The sequence below is a fragment of the Hyposmocoma kahamanoa genome, unplaced genomic scaffold (genome assembly GCF_003589595.1).
Source record: "Hyposmocoma kahamanoa isolate Upper Pololo Valley unplaced genomic scaffold, ASM358959v1 296, whole genome shotgun sequence".
Lineage (NCBI taxonomy): Eukaryota > Metazoa > Arthropoda > Insecta > Lepidoptera > Cosmopterigidae > Hyposmocoma > Hyposmocoma kahamanoa.
In genome coordinates, this window is record NW_020653780.1 from 4,634,331 (window position 1) to 4,651,360 (window position 17,030).

General features: G+C 33.0%; 1 protein-coding gene across 5 annotated transcripts in view; it reads left to right on the plus strand.

Moving 5' to 3' along the window:
- LOC113229300 (peroxidase-like) overlaps nucleotides 1-17,030 on the plus strand; it is a 155,864-nt gene that overhangs the window by 99,420 nt on the left and 39,414 nt on the right. For 2 of the 5 annotated variants that reach the window (XM_026462850.1, XM_026462849.1), the window contains exons 2-4: nucleotides 11,367-11,581; nucleotides 14,431-14,478; nucleotides 16,135-16,325. In XM_026462850.1, coding sequence (XP_026318635.1) covers nucleotides 11,382-11,581; nucleotides 14,431-14,478; nucleotides 16,135-16,325 — 439 coding nt within the window. In that variant the 5' untranslated portion in view covers nucleotides 11,367-11,381. Of the gene's footprint in view, nucleotides 1-6,914; nucleotides 6,990-11,366; nucleotides 11,582-14,430; nucleotides 14,479-16,134; nucleotides 16,326-17,030 lie in introns of those variants that run through there. The other 3 variants (XM_026462848.1, XM_026462851.1, XM_026462852.1) reach the window with 3 other exon arrangements.

Sequence of the window (17,030 nt, forward strand, 5' to 3'; positions counted from 1 at the left end):
TTGCCCTACCTACACCTACTTTACTGGTATATAACATTACATAGTATTAATTGCACTTACTAAATAAAACATAAAAATTACTTTAAGAGGTACGCCTTTAACCTACATTTTAGTACATATTTACCTATGTAACGTCTCTTAACTAAGTGTCAATTACAAGTCTATTCAGGTTTCTGTGGATTCTAGTATTCCCGTTAATTCCCGGGCTTTCTTAAGCAAATGAATCTATCAAGCAATATTAACACAGAAATAAAGGAAATAGTTGTAAAAATAAATTATCGGAAATCAATGTACTAGCTTTTCCCCAAGACTTCGTCCGCGTACAATTTTTATACAAATGAAAAATATTCAAGTATGAAGCAAATCGTACCACGCGTTAAAAAGTTACCATACAAACTTTATTACCCCATTTCGCCGCATTTTTGAAAAACTGTCATGCCTTTTTTTTCCATTTTTATTGTAAAATATTTATGCAAAGTTTTGTCTTTGTAATTTCAAGGAATATTATTTTTCATGCAAATGTTTTTATCCGTTTTCGCCCTCTTAGGGGATGAATTTTGAAAAATCCGTTCTTAGTACTCCTTCTCTAAATAAAATTAACATACCCTCAAGTTATCATGTTCTAGTACTTACAGTTTTTGCTAAGCGTCCTTCTACCAGTGAATTGCTCTGGACCGTACTCCTTTAAATATGTATCTAGATTTACAAAAACCACATTATTTTAAAAAATGAAAACACGACTGCAAAAAAATAACTGAAAAGAGATAAACTTAAGACACTCCCACCAATTAAGACGAATCTAACGACACCTCATATGTCAAAACCCATCCTGCCATTTAAGCTGTACAGCGTGAAAAAGAAATGAACAAACATACACTCAAAAAACATAACCCACCTTCTGACGCAGTCGGGTAAAAAATACTAAATTTATTCATGACGGAATAAAATAATTTTATTTCAATAATTTCGGAGTGACAAATTTTCAATATTTTTTTCCAAAATATGACAACATGACATTTTGTTGATATATAATATGTACTTCTTTATTTTGTGTTTTGCAATTTTTTTGAATAGCGTTATAAAACCAGTATGCATTTCATATGCGGACGGACAAACGTGTGAACACTATTGGCCGAGCGCCTTTGATTTGTGATAAGCCAAATGAACTCTATACACGTTGGCGCTCGCCTTCACTCGGTCAACTAGGCGAGTGACACCGAACGATGGCAAGGCAAGGCAAATAGGCTGTCTATACGTTGGTATTGGCCTTTACCCGGCAACGTTGGACTAACATGTCATTGTATTGCAGGCTTTAAAAATAGTCATTTTTAATAGTTAGAATTGTCATTGGGAAAAATCAGAAACGAGTGGTAATCGAGTTACATTCAAAGTTCTGTTAAAATTTGAGTCTTCAAAATGAAGCGAACAAATGAAGATGGTCTTTGATCCAGCGTTTATATTCGGCAGTCCTATGATTACCAACCATTCTTTCTTCCTGTTTTCATTTGTAGGAAAACTTGAAATAATAAAAGTATTAATACTAAAACAATAAAAACCTCGTAGTGAATTGTTTTAATAACAGAATATCGATAATATTTATGCTTACAAGATCAACACTATCTAAAATAATCGTTAACAACAATCATCAAAATATACAAACAAACAGGCAATCTAAAGTAACAAAAGCAATATTTGGCAAGATTTATAAATAAACTACTTAGATAAGTCTAATTACATGAAATATTTGGGTTAATGTGTGATTTATAGACAAAACAATAACACATGCCCGTGCAATGTAACATTCGATTGACTTGCACTTTTTCTAAAGCCACATCCCTTAATGCTGCAGCGTCGCATTTTTATTAATACCTAATTATTCTCACTGTCAATATTTTTGTCCAATTTAATTATAATACATGCGAATAATTCAATAGTACATTTGGAAAAACATTTGTTTTGACATTTGATGTACTTCCCTTTAACAACGGTATCATGTACCTCATGTACTGCGAAATAGACACGGTTGGCATTTAAGATGACGTTACGTATTTTCGATTCCCGTGTTTGCAACAGACCAATGAATGCTATCTCTTTTGGCTTAAGACGGCACGCAATAGTTAAACAAAGACAATAACATGTTTATGTTTTCGACGTCGAAATGCATCATATACATATAACGTCTGATTTAGATATGTCAACGTAACATGTCCTTTAGTTTCCATAATCTAAAGTGGGAACCCAATCCTTGACAGTCGTATGTTGAGGTGTCAAACACTAGGACGTAACTAATATCAACTATTGGTTACAGAAATTGTGCAATGAGAAAATGCCACCAAGGGAGTAACATTATTCGGAAGATGATACTAAAGGCGACTGATGAAGTATCTAGGGGATTCTTATCACTGCAAGATGAAAATATTTTTGATGTTATTTAAAACTGCATTTATGTTATGGTCGTGTGACATTTAAATTTAATTTAGCCATGCAAAAATACCGCAAACATTTATTATTAATTTTAATAGAATTATCTCCCCTGATCTGAATATTAACATAAAGTCCTGTTAAATACTGGTACTCTGATCTTACTTTACCATAGTCAACTATTGGGACATCAGATATCTTTTCTATCATACAAGGATACAATTTTAGAGGTTGCGGAAAACTGGAATATTTTAATAATGCTATGATTATTAAAAATTTTATAGTTTCTAGAAGATAAATGATAAACCGTTTAATATGTTTACATTTGTAGGTAGGCAGTATGACTGATAATTAAGTACTTTTTCGGCAAAACACGGATTTTTCGTCTAAAAGCGTCAACCATTGGGACATTTACCTTAATGTATCATTTATTTATTAATGACACATTATTCTTTAGTTCTGTTGAACTAAAGAATTTAAATTACAATTAATTATTTTTCCTGTAATAAACAGACTAACAAAAAACAATAGTTTATTTGTTTATTTAACGTGTAATACAATACGAGAAAGAGACAATACATTAAAGTAAAACAAATGTGAAATGGTTCTATGACTCAGTTGCGGAGTACTATGAAGGACATTGCCCTCGCTGATGTTCTGCCATTGCCCTTAATAGGTAAGAACAGACAAAAAATATTATTAAACGCAGACGCCTCAGAAAAATGCTAATAATTATAATACAAAATACTTAATTTATACTTACTTAATACCTAATTGTGAATGCAAAATGTTCGAGACCAATACATTGTGTCCATATAAGCCACGAATTATAAGAAGCTCCCACGATTGCCTGTCTAATTGTCTAATAGCCATTGTGGGTATTTGCGTCTGAATGTCCTTAATGATAGAGACACTGCCCCTCTTACAGGAGAAGTAGGTCATTCCATATTTTAGATTAAGCATATTTAATAATAAATAATAATTTAGAAGCAGTGGAGCTCCTTGCGAAAGAGTTCATCTAGGGCGATATTGCCACCTTACCTGTTTCTGCCGCCAAGCGGTAATGCGAACATTACTGCGGCCCGGTTTTGACGGGTAGGGTGATGGTGAAATTACAGGCAAATAGGACTTGTCAAGTTATTTCTCTGGGTGACGGGTGCAGTGGCAGTGCCCCTCAGAATTTTGTGATTTAAAGCTCTGAGTGACGCTGCAACTGTTATGGACAGACATGTCGCTTATTACCAGGCCCATGACTTATTCGTCCCATAACTTGGTATTATAAAAATAAATATTATCACGCAGTCCCTTAGCACACTTTTGTAGTAGATATGTAGGTATACATTTTTTAAATAGACTTAGAAAATAATCATAACTTTTTTATGAAAAAAAAAAAACATCATCAAAAGTTTGTCAAAAGTCGTTAAAAACCAACCTGATATCGTGTCTTTTGTATAACTTTTTGTTCGGAGCAAATTGTAATATAACCCTGTCATTTGGAACCCCGTCCACCACAACCACACATAAACATTAGAAAAAATTCAAAAGACATTTGCTCGAAATTTATACAAGAACATGTACTTTATCCCAGGATAATAATTTTAGGTATGGTAAACTATAGAATGCTAGAAGTGAGACGCAATTTGGCTGTTGTAACTTATATGTTTCGTTTGGTCCGGGAATAATAATATACAACCCATTTTTGTTGTCCAAGATAGGCTTTTAGGTACCTAGAACTAATTTGTTGCGACTTCATACAATGAGGTTATTTGCAGTACCTATCACACGATGTACAGTGAGTGAGATGGCCCCTCTGTCCCGAGCACTTATGTGCCTAAATCAGTTGATTAACTTTGTCCTCGTTGGATTTTTTTGTATGCTCAGAATCAAAATTCATGTTTTTCGCAGGACGCTATCTGGAGGCCTTGACCGGGGACAGCGGCATTATGTAAAATTATATGCCAGTTAAAATGTAATAACAAACGCATTTTCTTTATTAGTTAATTAATGTTAATCTGTAATAATTTATTGTTTATGTTATTGTATTTGATGCCCTAATGATAACTGACCTCCGGTAGGAGATGACACCTCAAGAAGAAGGTATTGTACATATTTTATTTTTTATCGATTTCCATATTTTGTTGAATATTGTATTTTACTTAATACTGTTTGTTCATTTAGCTTTAAGTCTTACTATTGCATTTGGGTTGACTGTAAGCAATGTGTAATAAATAAATAAATAGGTAAATCTGTTTATCTCTGTTTGCGGTCTCCTCAACGATACTTGAAACGCAATTGAAGTCATCGTCGACATTAATCATATGAGCCCAAACATAAGGTAGCTGTACACAGCTGAGGAGTGCCTCTCATCAGTTTGCCATTTCTATCAACTGATTAGCTCTATAACCTAGAGCTAATCTGTCAGATAAAATAATATTTTAATTGAAATTAAATACATTTGCGTGACAAGTGTTATTGAAATCAGTTTACGGTAAGTCGGTGAAATTCAATAAACCGGATTTATCCCCTAACGTGAAACCTCCTCCTATTTGAAGTCGGTTAAAAAATAATCGGGAATAAGGCATACTGAGAATCCGATTCTTGAAATGATGAGGTGTATTCTCTCTTTCCTTGGCACTGCATAACAAAAATATACATGTATGCTACACCCTCTGAATTGATTTCATGGTTTTTTTCAAACAGAAAAGGTTAATAAACTATATGGCAATGGCTTTAGGTGGGACAATACTAAAGAATTGCACAATACAGAGAGAATGTTTTGAATTTGAATGGTGACGTTAATATAAGGTCGGATTTCATTCAACGTTCTGAGATCCCCAAAACATTTACCAATATGGCGTCAAATACACGAAATAGTGTTGTTGTACAGTGGGAAATTCTAGACGGTTTAGTAAAGCCAGCTACTTTAACCGTTATAACTGTTGTATGTATATATATATCAAGCATTTATTTGTAAGTCAATGCAAGCACTGCAAAAAATCTGTTTCTGGCAAGGATCAAGTCTATGTAGACCAACACGGTGACGGTAATACTTGAAATGTCAGAAATCGTAAAAAACTTTAACCACGCATTCGGAGTGGGATGCACAATAATCAGTATATACAAAATAGGAAACGGTGAGTTATGTTTCATAAAAAATAAGTATAGGATAAATTTTATAAAAAAGAAATAAAATAAATAGTGTTCAACACTTGAAATACTCACACAATACAATTTTAAATGGAATCTATACGAATAAAATTTTGGAGTCTACTTGCTCTTTGCGGAAAAGAGCGAATGAATGCATCGTGTTAACGAGGTGATCAATTGTAACCCTTTCTAATTATAGTATTTTTCTTTCTGTCATTGTACTTATTTTGAAAAATAAAGTATTAAAAATAAAGTGTTCACTTTTTTATTAATATACTGACAAAACATTTACAATGCCTTTTATTTACTAAAGAATGTTGCAATTTATTATCAATTTTACGAATTCTTTGCTTAGTTTTTATTAGTTAATTTTTATTACATAATTAAAGTAATTGTAATTTAATCGAAACATTAAGAAACTCCTTGCTAGTAAATATTTCAATTAGGCTCGTGTAAATTAAAAAGAAAATATTTTTCATTAATAGGGCGTAAAGTAAGTACTTTTTCGCAATAAAATCTTTAACAAGTTCAGTCGTGTATGGAGTACTGCTGTCACCTTTGGGACGGCTCTACACTTAGACTATGGAAACTATTTTTTTCCATCCTCTAAGGCTCTACATGATGTCTGTTGACTGCCATGGACTCGGTGGAAAAAAAGCAAACAACTAAAAACTCTTTTGTAGAGTCGAAGCTTCCAAGTCTCGATCACTTCTGCGGTCTGTTTGCCTGTCTATTTTCTTTCGGAGAGTGTGCAGGAACTCACAATTTAGTTCCATCCTCGCTGATCCTCCTACGGACAATTAGGAAGTGAGAAATACACCATCCTTATGTTATTAACTTGCCAACCATAACCACGAAGCCTTGTTTCATCTTTCCCGATGTCTACGGCAGAGGAGTGGAGTACACTGCCGACATCTGTGTTTCCGTAAAGCTATAATTTGGGGCTTTCTTAAACATTTACTAGACAAACACTTCATATCGTTAGCTACCTCGTTGTTTAATGGTATTTATTATATTTCGTCTATTTTATATTAAAAAAAGGACAAAAAGTTGACAACTTTTACACTAAGGCGAAAAAGTACCACAACTCGCACGCATCGCCTTTATAAAAATTTATTCTTTATTCTTTCGAACAATAATATTTAAAAATAAACATTGCACGAGTTGCAGCCACTTTCCATAATAAAATGATTTACTTATGTTTGCAATTAAAGTACCATTATTTGACAAACACATTTTTACCGTGACGCATTTTGCATTATATAAAAGTGTGGTGTTTTTGTCTTTCCTTGTAAATACTTGGATACACTGCTTCAAGCATGCAATGCAAGTAGAAAACTACATTAGTACTCATCTGCCGCAAAGAAAATTGCACTCGCAAACTATAGAAGCACGTTTAACCAACGGTGATTAAAAATAAGGTACGTGTATTGCTTTTTTGTAGCAAGACTTTGTTAATGTGCATTAATACCTATTTATTTTTGACATGATATGTTGCAACAACTATTCAGTAGGAACTAAATTATTTGTCAAAATAACTATAGTATTAATATTCTGGATTGCAAAGATATCGTGTTTTACATATTTGTAATGTATTGCATTTGAAGGCATCCCATACATGTATACAGCATGTATTTCGAATGTTTCGAGTAATGATCTGATGAAAGCTCATGTACGCGTGCCTGCCTTATCCCTAAAAAAGTTAGGCTATATAAAGTTACAATAATTTACCGAAAGTACTAAGGTCTGAGAAAGACCTTATGCAATTTAAAAAAGCAATGAAATAACTTATTGACTAATATTTGTATAATATATAGTGACCGATTTTTTAAATGACAAATTTCTAACTTCTAATAACAATACTTCCAATAAAATAACTATCACGTTTAAATTAATTGCGTTCACTCCTATGGGTAATTGTAAAAAAAAAAACTATACATTATACCTACTTATGTCTGTTGAAGTGCTTGTGGGTAAATCTATAATATACCTTTTCACCTCACTAGCTCGGAAAGGCTTTCTTTCTCGTTACAAAACTGCGCGCAAAAGCGTTTTTTGCACGGTAGCGTGGAAAAGGTTTTTGAAATTCGAACTTGACGATGGACTGTGGTGCATCTAACTTTTTCATTCGATGAAAAAAAAAAGGTAATCGATAAACACCTTCAACTACGCGATTGTTCGTATATTACTTATTTATGTAATCTAAATTCGTTGGTATATTTTATTTTTATTATTGTTGACATTAAATTGACAATGATAAATAATTGTGTTTATTAAATTATTTTAATTCGTCGAAGAACTAAAATAATCTCAATAATCACTTAATCAAACAAAATTATAGAAGTACTAGCAAGAATAAAAATTGATGATTTTTACTTTTGATTAAAAAGATTGATGTCCTAGAGTTCAACTGTTTTTTTTCTTTATTAATTTTATTTTTATTTATTATTTAATTTCTCTTATTCACCATTTTCCTCGCTATAGTGAGGTGAAAACTTGTGTGTTTCGCTCGGCAGCAAAGTTTTGCGTCTCGTGCCTTGAAACCCTCTCTACGCTCAGGAATCTATTTTTGAACCGTGGGTGGTTCGATCTTGCCTTCCTTCGCTTGCTCAGGTTTCAATACAAGCACTCGCGTCAAACAGCAACTTTGTAGCCTTGCATAACAAATTATTAGTGTTTGTATGCCTAATGTTTGATCGGGTACAGTTCTATTTAAAATTAAATTATGTTTTGTTACATATCGGCTACCAAACAACCTATGTTTTCACAAATTAATTAATTACGGATACTATACCTACTTCTCTTACTAATAAACCCACGTCATTTTAAAATATACAGCGTGCATTTGACAAGCCGTACAAAATTGGGTTCTTAATATTCTTTTGTGCTATTATTGTGCTATTGTGCCAAGGAAATTAATTAAAGTTTTGTTCAAGATTTTTTGTTTTCCTTTTTTTGCTTTTTTTAAGAAAACATGTGGGATAAGTTGTTGAGAGTTGACGTTATTACGGTCAACTTTGTTCTCCTTTTACTTATAAACTTAAGCGATCAATTTAAATAACCTTTAATCCAAATCACTTACCGTAATTTTCTTGCTTTTGTTGTAATACTTTTTCTTAGGGGCTCATATTATTAACACGGGTAATGTTGTCACACTTTGTACGTACACGTTACACAACGTTACTATAAATTTGGTTACGTGTATAAGCCTTTTGTATAATTGGATATGTATGTCTTTAATTCGGTAGCCCATTGTTCAAAATGGTCATTGTAAATTTTCAACGCGTATACAATAACATTAGCAGCTACTTACTGGTACTGTTAGCGCGTGACAATCGAGAATATTCATATGACGTAATTAACATTGTCGCATGTGAAACTACGTAGGTAGTAATAGTTGAAACTTTGCTTCGATAGGGGAAGCTAGCGAAATTAATTTACTGAGTTCTCTGTAACGAGAAATGGTTTTCTTACCTTTCGCATTTTCGTGAGCAGGAGTAGTTGCTGATTGTGGTTTAATATCAGACTCCATATTAAACACCCAGAAAAACACAAGAATGTTAGGAAATAAGATTGAGTTCTTGTTAGCAATTTTTTTTACAAATTGTTATTTTCTAAATAAAACTATTTTTTCGTTGAGTGAGTCAGCCGGACCATGGAACATGTAAAGGGCCCAAAATGTTCGTATGTTTGAAAAAACAAATATGCGCGATTTGGATCGGAAACAATACTTTAATTTTGTAAATTATGCTTTTTCAAAATACAGTGTCTTTATTACTATAGAGGAACTGATAAAGATGTGGGTGTACACTAGAAGACCTTGAGAAATTCACCGATTCTTGAATTGATATCATAATAATAATAATAATATTTATTAATTTTTTCCACTCACAAAAGCGGTTTAAGAGCTAAATACAATTTTGTGATATTGACTACCTAATTAAGTGAGTGGCGCCCGTGGTAGATTTGAAAAGCAAAAGAAAAAACTGCTTTTGCTATTGTGTTTCGCTCAATTTTACAATTAAGTTTAATGAATGTCAAGATGTTCCACCACCATGATATTCAATTATGTTTTTGTGAAGTTACTCCACTAGTTTCTTATAATTATTAATACGAAGATCGAACACTAAGAAAAAATTTCTTCGATCCGGCTGGATTTGAACCAGCAGCGTCTTCTAGTAAACCGTACCAGACGCTATGCCACTATGCGATAAATAAATGAATAAATAAATAAATAAGCCAGGAAACTAAACAGCGGACCTTATAAATTTTTGTATGTGCTTGTTGCAGATCTTTGTTTTTGGTTTTTTAACGACTTTTTTGCCGTAGCGCCATCTGTGAGAAATCTATTTCTTCACTCAGCTTTTTACTTTACTTTCTGAATATTTTTATAATTCGTCGGCGTTTTGTAGAAAAGGCGAAAGCGCCATTTCCAGCGAATTTTTTCAGAGGAGCATGTTTAAGGATTTGATGACTGTTTTAAAATTCAATTTTGGTTTTAATTATGTTTCAGTTTTAAAATTGAATTTAAACAGGACGTAAATATTTTAAAACAGTCGTAAAAAACTAAAACATGTTCCCTTACTTTTTTTTGCAATTGACCTTTCGCCCTTTCTACAGAACTATCGACTGTATAATACCTACGTGGAGTACAAGACAACTTCACCCATTGCCTAGTCTCAAACTAGGGTATTCCTTGTATTAGAAGTATTAGAGCTACGTCTATATTTTATATAATATATAGTATAAATAAATAACACACATACTCATAGCCCCGCACTAGAGAAACCCTGTGTCGTGGGTACACAACCATAAATTACACCCAAACTCACTAGAAAAATAAATGTAGGTGATACAAATGTTTCTCCCGGCCCTGGAATAAAATAATATGGAATAAATTCAACATTTATTTGATAATTATGTACCCTCAACATCCTACGGTTAATTAATCCTTTAAATTTCATATAGGTATATACGTACTAGTGTTGCCCAAAATCAGTCTTGGTCTTGGTCTTGCAAAAATGCGTGATCAAGATCAAGACCACCTAATTACAACAAGACGTAGACCGACCCTGCAAGATTTGGGCAAGAACAATACTGAGTCTGCGAGACTCTTGCAGTAAAAGTCAAGTAAATTTGAATTGAGTTCTTTACGCATTTTATGCCTAAAATTATAACTATTAAGATTGTCATAAAGCTACAAATTCAAGCACAGCCTTATTTACTAAAAAAAGCTTAATAAAGTATAGCAAACAGTGTTTGCAGCACAGTTTTACAAATTTTAATACTGTAGTTTGCAGTCAATATTATGCTCTATCTCTTTATGCGATTCAATGCCTATGTAGTTTGAAAGAGAAGCAATAGTTATTTTTATTTGCCGTCTGTCGGTGATATCTTATTTGGATGGTGCTATGCATATTTGTGTGAATCCACAGTATGACATTTCTAGATAGTGAGTGTGCTATACTAAGACCAAGACCAATACCAGGTATACCGACGCGAGACCAAAACCAAGACTGAGGTTAGTCTCGTCTTGCATTGGGCAACATTAGTACATATCTATTTTACTCTGCGCCTTTGTTATGGAAAAAGATAACAAGTAAATACATTCACCATTATCACTATTTCAACTACGAAAACTTCTCTGCTATCAACACCGTAACGTTTTCAGGGTATTTTACAATGTCTTTTTATAAATTTATTGTAATAAAAAAAACCAGGCCTGTATCAACATTTTATAGAAGAACATAACATTTTAACTAATACATACTTTACCTTTGATTTTTATATTGTTACAGACTTACAATCACACAATGGTCATAAGGTTCACATTACTAGTGGCACTATGCAGTGTTGCTTACGGCGATTACTACGGTCCATCTTCGAGTCCATCACAGGCTTTTTTCGGGGGACGATCTTCCCTAGACTTTACGTATCAGGTGCCTGATATTAATTTCGCCAGTGTAATCCCGGCGAGAAATCCTCCAGCCAGATTACCAGTCAACGGATTTGGGTGAGACATTAAACACAAGGACTTATCTCTGCTACACATGCATATAGTCAATTATATTGGATGTATGATGAAAAACAATATACAATTATCGCCTCTGGTTTGAAAGCTTCGCAAAATCTTATAATTTAACCGTTCCTTTATGTTTAATAATGATATCAGGATTATCAAGGTATTTTTCAGGTTAGTGTTCTCTACCTGATTTGGGTGGTAATTTTTATTATTTAAATATTTGAGTAAATTATCGTGAATTATTAAGTAATATTTCAGCTTATTACACTGGAATATTAAATAATACCTCAGTATAATATTTTTTTGCGGTCTTTGAGACCGCAAAACAAATGCGAGACTCAGATAGGAAAATAGAGTCGCAGATGTCACCAAACGCGTACGGTCCTTAAGTGGCGGTATGCGGGTCACGTTGCTCGAGAGCATGGCTCAGGAGCCATATACCAGGGTATAAAGCAGACCTTGGGGTGAAAACGCCCTAGAGAAAGATCGCAAGGAAGATATAAAGTGAGAGAAGTGGCAGAAACTGGCCCACACCGATATGGTTGAGAACGGGCAGAAAGTAGAAATATTAAATAATAAAAATTGCCAGCAAAGACAGAGAAAAGTAATCTAAAAATTACTCATCAGATTATTGATTGGATATAAAGGAACGATGAGAGATAATATAATAAAGTGTGATAATAATAATGGTAACCAAATGGTAAAAATTACTATGAAAATAAGGTTTGACATTAGTGTTTAATACAAGCAAGGCAAGTCTAATAGATGTGAACTTTGAGCAAATATTTGCTAAGGCAACAATTGTGAGAAAATTAGGTTATTACATGAACTAATAACCCCGAGAAAGGAAAGAAAACTATGACTCTTTTGTTAGTTGCTTGGAACATATGTGTTGTTAATCAAGTAACGTTTCTAGGCTTGCTTGCTCTCAGAATATAATAAAGTTGTGCATCTTCGTTATGATTTTTAAGTATATTGCATATAATAAAGAAAATGCAAATAATGTTTTTACTCAATCATAGATAATTTATTTTACCATACACATGAATATCAACTTTACAAATGACATGATATATTTACTTCCTGATGGAAAATTTAATACACTGCGTAGAACCCAGTAAATGCCAGCAATTAACTAACTATGCACAGACAGATTAATCTTTGCAAAGTAACTAACGATTTTGGCTGAACAGAATCTCCTTAAGGTTTAGGAGAGCATCTTAAGCGCTTCATAATTTTGGTGTTTGTTTTTGAAGATCTTTCATTAAGTTCCACTACACTCATCTTTGGGAATTGGAACCCTTTTTACATATGTTGATTGTATAGTTCTGTAGGCAAGAGGAATAAACTTTAATTTCATATTTTCGAATTTAGATGTTTTAACAAACATTGTTTTTGAAAGACCCTAAATTCTATCGCAACTAGTTTTTTATTTAACATACTTTACTTGATATAAAGATTGATTTTAAATGCATAATTAAGAGCGTCATTCTTTTTAAAAAGCTCTGTAGTAAAAATTACTGTTTGGCGCTTATGATTATTTACCTCTCATCTACAGAGTTAATGTTGCAAAGTAATCAGCATGTATAGTAATGCACAAAAGTTGAATAGTAAGTCCCAAATTAACTCTCATTAGAATCCCGTTTGCACTGAATGTAGCCTTATTAAGGATTCCATGACATTGCGAACAAAGTTATGACATACTCAGTGTGCGACGTAATCCAATATTGGTTTCAAATTTGTATGTCAGCAGTCCTACGCGGTTTTAGTTATGTAAATTAGTAATACCCTTGTAAACAGATTAATTGTATCAAAAACTGTAATTCGTGTTACACGCGTATTGCCGAATTTGTGAATGATATTAAAAATATTTGCTAAACGAGATTGAAACTTTTTCGAGACATACATTTTGTTCGCAATTTTCTTACCTATACTGAGGTTTTTAATATGTGGAGTTTCACATAAGTAAATAAGAGGCTGTATTGTCCTTAAGGTGCATACTAGATGCACCGATACCTATATGTTTGATCTACTCATACCGGCGGTATTTAGCGGAACAAAGACTAAGAGAGAATATAAAAAGTAACGATTACATTTAAATGTGTAAATTAGAACATAAAATAACAATTAAAAAGATCTTGCTTAATCTTTATTGAAAAATCTAATTTAGAACGAAATGCATTTAGTTTATTTAATGCGTTTAGGTTTTGTGACAGGACGAAAACGGTTCAAAATTTAAAAATTGCAAGTTTCACATTACGAATGGATAAATGAATGAAATATTTTTTATTGTATGTATATTAAAAAATTACAATGACAACACAGAACAATACTTAATGTTCTTGTATCTATTGCTATATTAATTATAAACCGTAATTAAATGTAAGTTGAATAAATAAAAAAAGTTTTTAAATTGACAGGAACGCAAAATCAACTTCGAAGTGGAGGTGAACAAATATGTATTAGTGGGAAATTATTATTTTTTTAAATGATGGCTATTTTTTGTATTCGAATTAGGCTTAAAATGAAAAAGTAAAATAATCAATCGGCTTTTGAAAAATTTATTGCCATATTTAGGGTTTTAACTAATGCTATTAATGATCCGCTAAATGTGCCGGAAAGTGTACACGAAAGAAAATTTGTAATAAATAGTCTATTTACTCGTCTCATTTCATCTCCAGTATAAAAGACCTCAGTTTAATCAATGTAAAGCACCGTATAACTTTATGTGTACCCATGTAATTTGTATGTAGTTAATGTACAGAGTCACAGTGCTAATGTTACCCCTTTGCAGTAGTTATAGTTGTAGCATGCTAATCCTGCACCGGTTCTGTCCCCAGCAGCAACACAGCGGCGTCACAACCTCAAGCCAGCGTCTCAGGCTACAGGTGGTTTGCTCCTCTAATTTAATAATTTCCAATATGTATCAAAGCTGAAAAATTACTCAGAGATCCCCAGGAAATGAGAATAAATTTTTCTAAGCACTTTGTTAATTTTTACTAAATTGCGTTATTATTTTTTTTAACGTACACACTCATTTGATTATAAAGCGCACCAATTTCCGTTACATTTTTTTATAAAATATTTATAGAATGCTAAGAAAAATTTATTCATATTCTCTGATGATACCTACCCATGCACGTTTACAAACGGATGTACCATACATCCGTCTGTAAAGTACCTACAAATCAGTAATAAATCTTGTGAGATTAGCGGATTGTTTGAAGGTGTTTAGATATCACTTCAAATTAATTAAACATTAAGTTTTATTTGCTTGTGAGCTACTTTCACGTGTCCTAAAATCTGAAATCACTTATTAATTTGCATAAAAGTACTTTCGAACAAGATATAAGGTATTAAGTACTATGTTGTCTGAACTTTTGGGCTAATAAATATAAAAGAATTGCCTTTGTTGAGAGAATATCGTTTGTAATATCGTGGCCCCTAGCCGTTGCTTCACGATAATTTTATCCATTGTAGCGTTTGTTATGCCGTTTTACTATAATATGAACAGCTGCGAGCGCTGTAATGGGTAAGATTTCGTATAGGCAGGCTACAATTTTCTTGATATGATTCATAATATATTAGTCGATATTTACACGCAGTAGCGCCTATATACTTTCTAAGAAGATACAGTTTAAAAAAAATCTTATTTGTGCCCAAGATTACGCAGACAGACATAAAAACGTCGAGAAATGACTTAGCGTTAAATGTACATAGTTTGAAGTTGTGTAATCCTTTCCATCGAGGCGTAAAATAATTCCTTCAGAGTAATTTGAACCGGTAGCAAAATACCTTGCACCAAAATGTAGACTTTAGAACCCACTGCACAGTTTAATAGTCGGTACCTAGCTACCCACGGTTTTCACTTAATTGCTTTACAACCGAAGGGATTTGGTTACATCCTTGATAATGTGTTTGGTCGAGTATAATATATTCGCGTACCATATACATATATTTCAGAAAGGGGTTTCCACATTGAAAATTGGTCCTATGTTTATGGTTGGAATAATTACCAATTAAGTTAACACCCCGTATAAGTGCAATCTAACTTTAGTATGCTGATAGTATTTAAGTGGATAGAGCGTTCTTATTTATGTATAACAAATACGAATTTGTTTCTTTTAATTAACTTCGTCAGTGACCACATATACAGTGCCTCTAAAGCAAGCTAAACATCCACAACCCAAACTACATATTGTTCGCAGACTACACTGCATTATTACTTAACAAAATATTTGACTCAAATTAATACCATGGTATAATAAGTTATGTATGGTAACTCCATACAAACGTAGCAGCGCGACTTGTATGTGTGCACGCCCGCCTCATGGCGGGTAAGGACGCACACATTTGCATAATGGTCGATGATTAATACATGACTTTACGTTATCATATTTTAAGATGCATGACTGATTTTTTTTGTTTAATTCATAACATTGTAATATGTATGTCTTATACATACATTGTAAGTATGTTCAACCGTCTTTTAATTTTTTTATTTTCTTTATAAAAGTAATGAATTATATCGCATGTTTTCACAGTTTCAGCAATCCGCCTCCCCCATTAGGGACTGACACGGATCCGGGAGCACAAACGTGTGGCTTGGCTCCTCCATTCTGTCCTAAGTCCCGCTATCGGACCATTGATGGTTCCTGCAATAACCTGATCAGACCAAAATGGGGTCTGCCCCAGACTCCTTACGGGCGATTGGTTCGCTACAATTATGCCGATGGTAAATATATAATTTATGAAATGTACATACCAAATGCGATTTCTCTGTTTCTGGAGTATTCTCTGCCTATACTAAGTACCTATTGTATACTTTGAAAACATTGTAACATAGTCTCAGTACAGAGTACTAAAAAAACCGACCTCAAAAGTACGTGGAATTACGTGTATTTGCTAAGTTTTATTGAAATATCCCCTAGTTCGCCACTATACAGGACTTGACACTGGAGATAATAATAATCGGTTCTCACTACTCAAAGTATAGAGAGAAAAACGCCTTGAATTGGAGAAATAGCAAAATCAATCATTAAAATAATTGCATCTAAATTAAAGTCAGCCGCTATTTATAAAAATGAGTCTTCATGCGCGAACAGCCACCCTTAAAGGTGGATGATTTTCTTCAAAATGAAATAGGACCACTATGGAAGTATTCCTTTCCAACGAAAAAAATCATGAAAATCGGTTCACAAATACCGGAGTTATCGCGTAACATATATTAAAAAAAAAAAGAACATACAGTCGAATTGAGAACCTCCTCCTTTTTTGAAGTCGGTTAAAAAATAATGTCTGTTTTCCGGTGGAAACAAAAGACTATAAAAAAGTCTTCTTATGTAACATTACGTTTACTTCGCATCAATCAAAATATTTATCTATATGTATATTCGTGAGACATTTGTCTGTTCTCAGTGACAATAAATCGAGGTAGAAT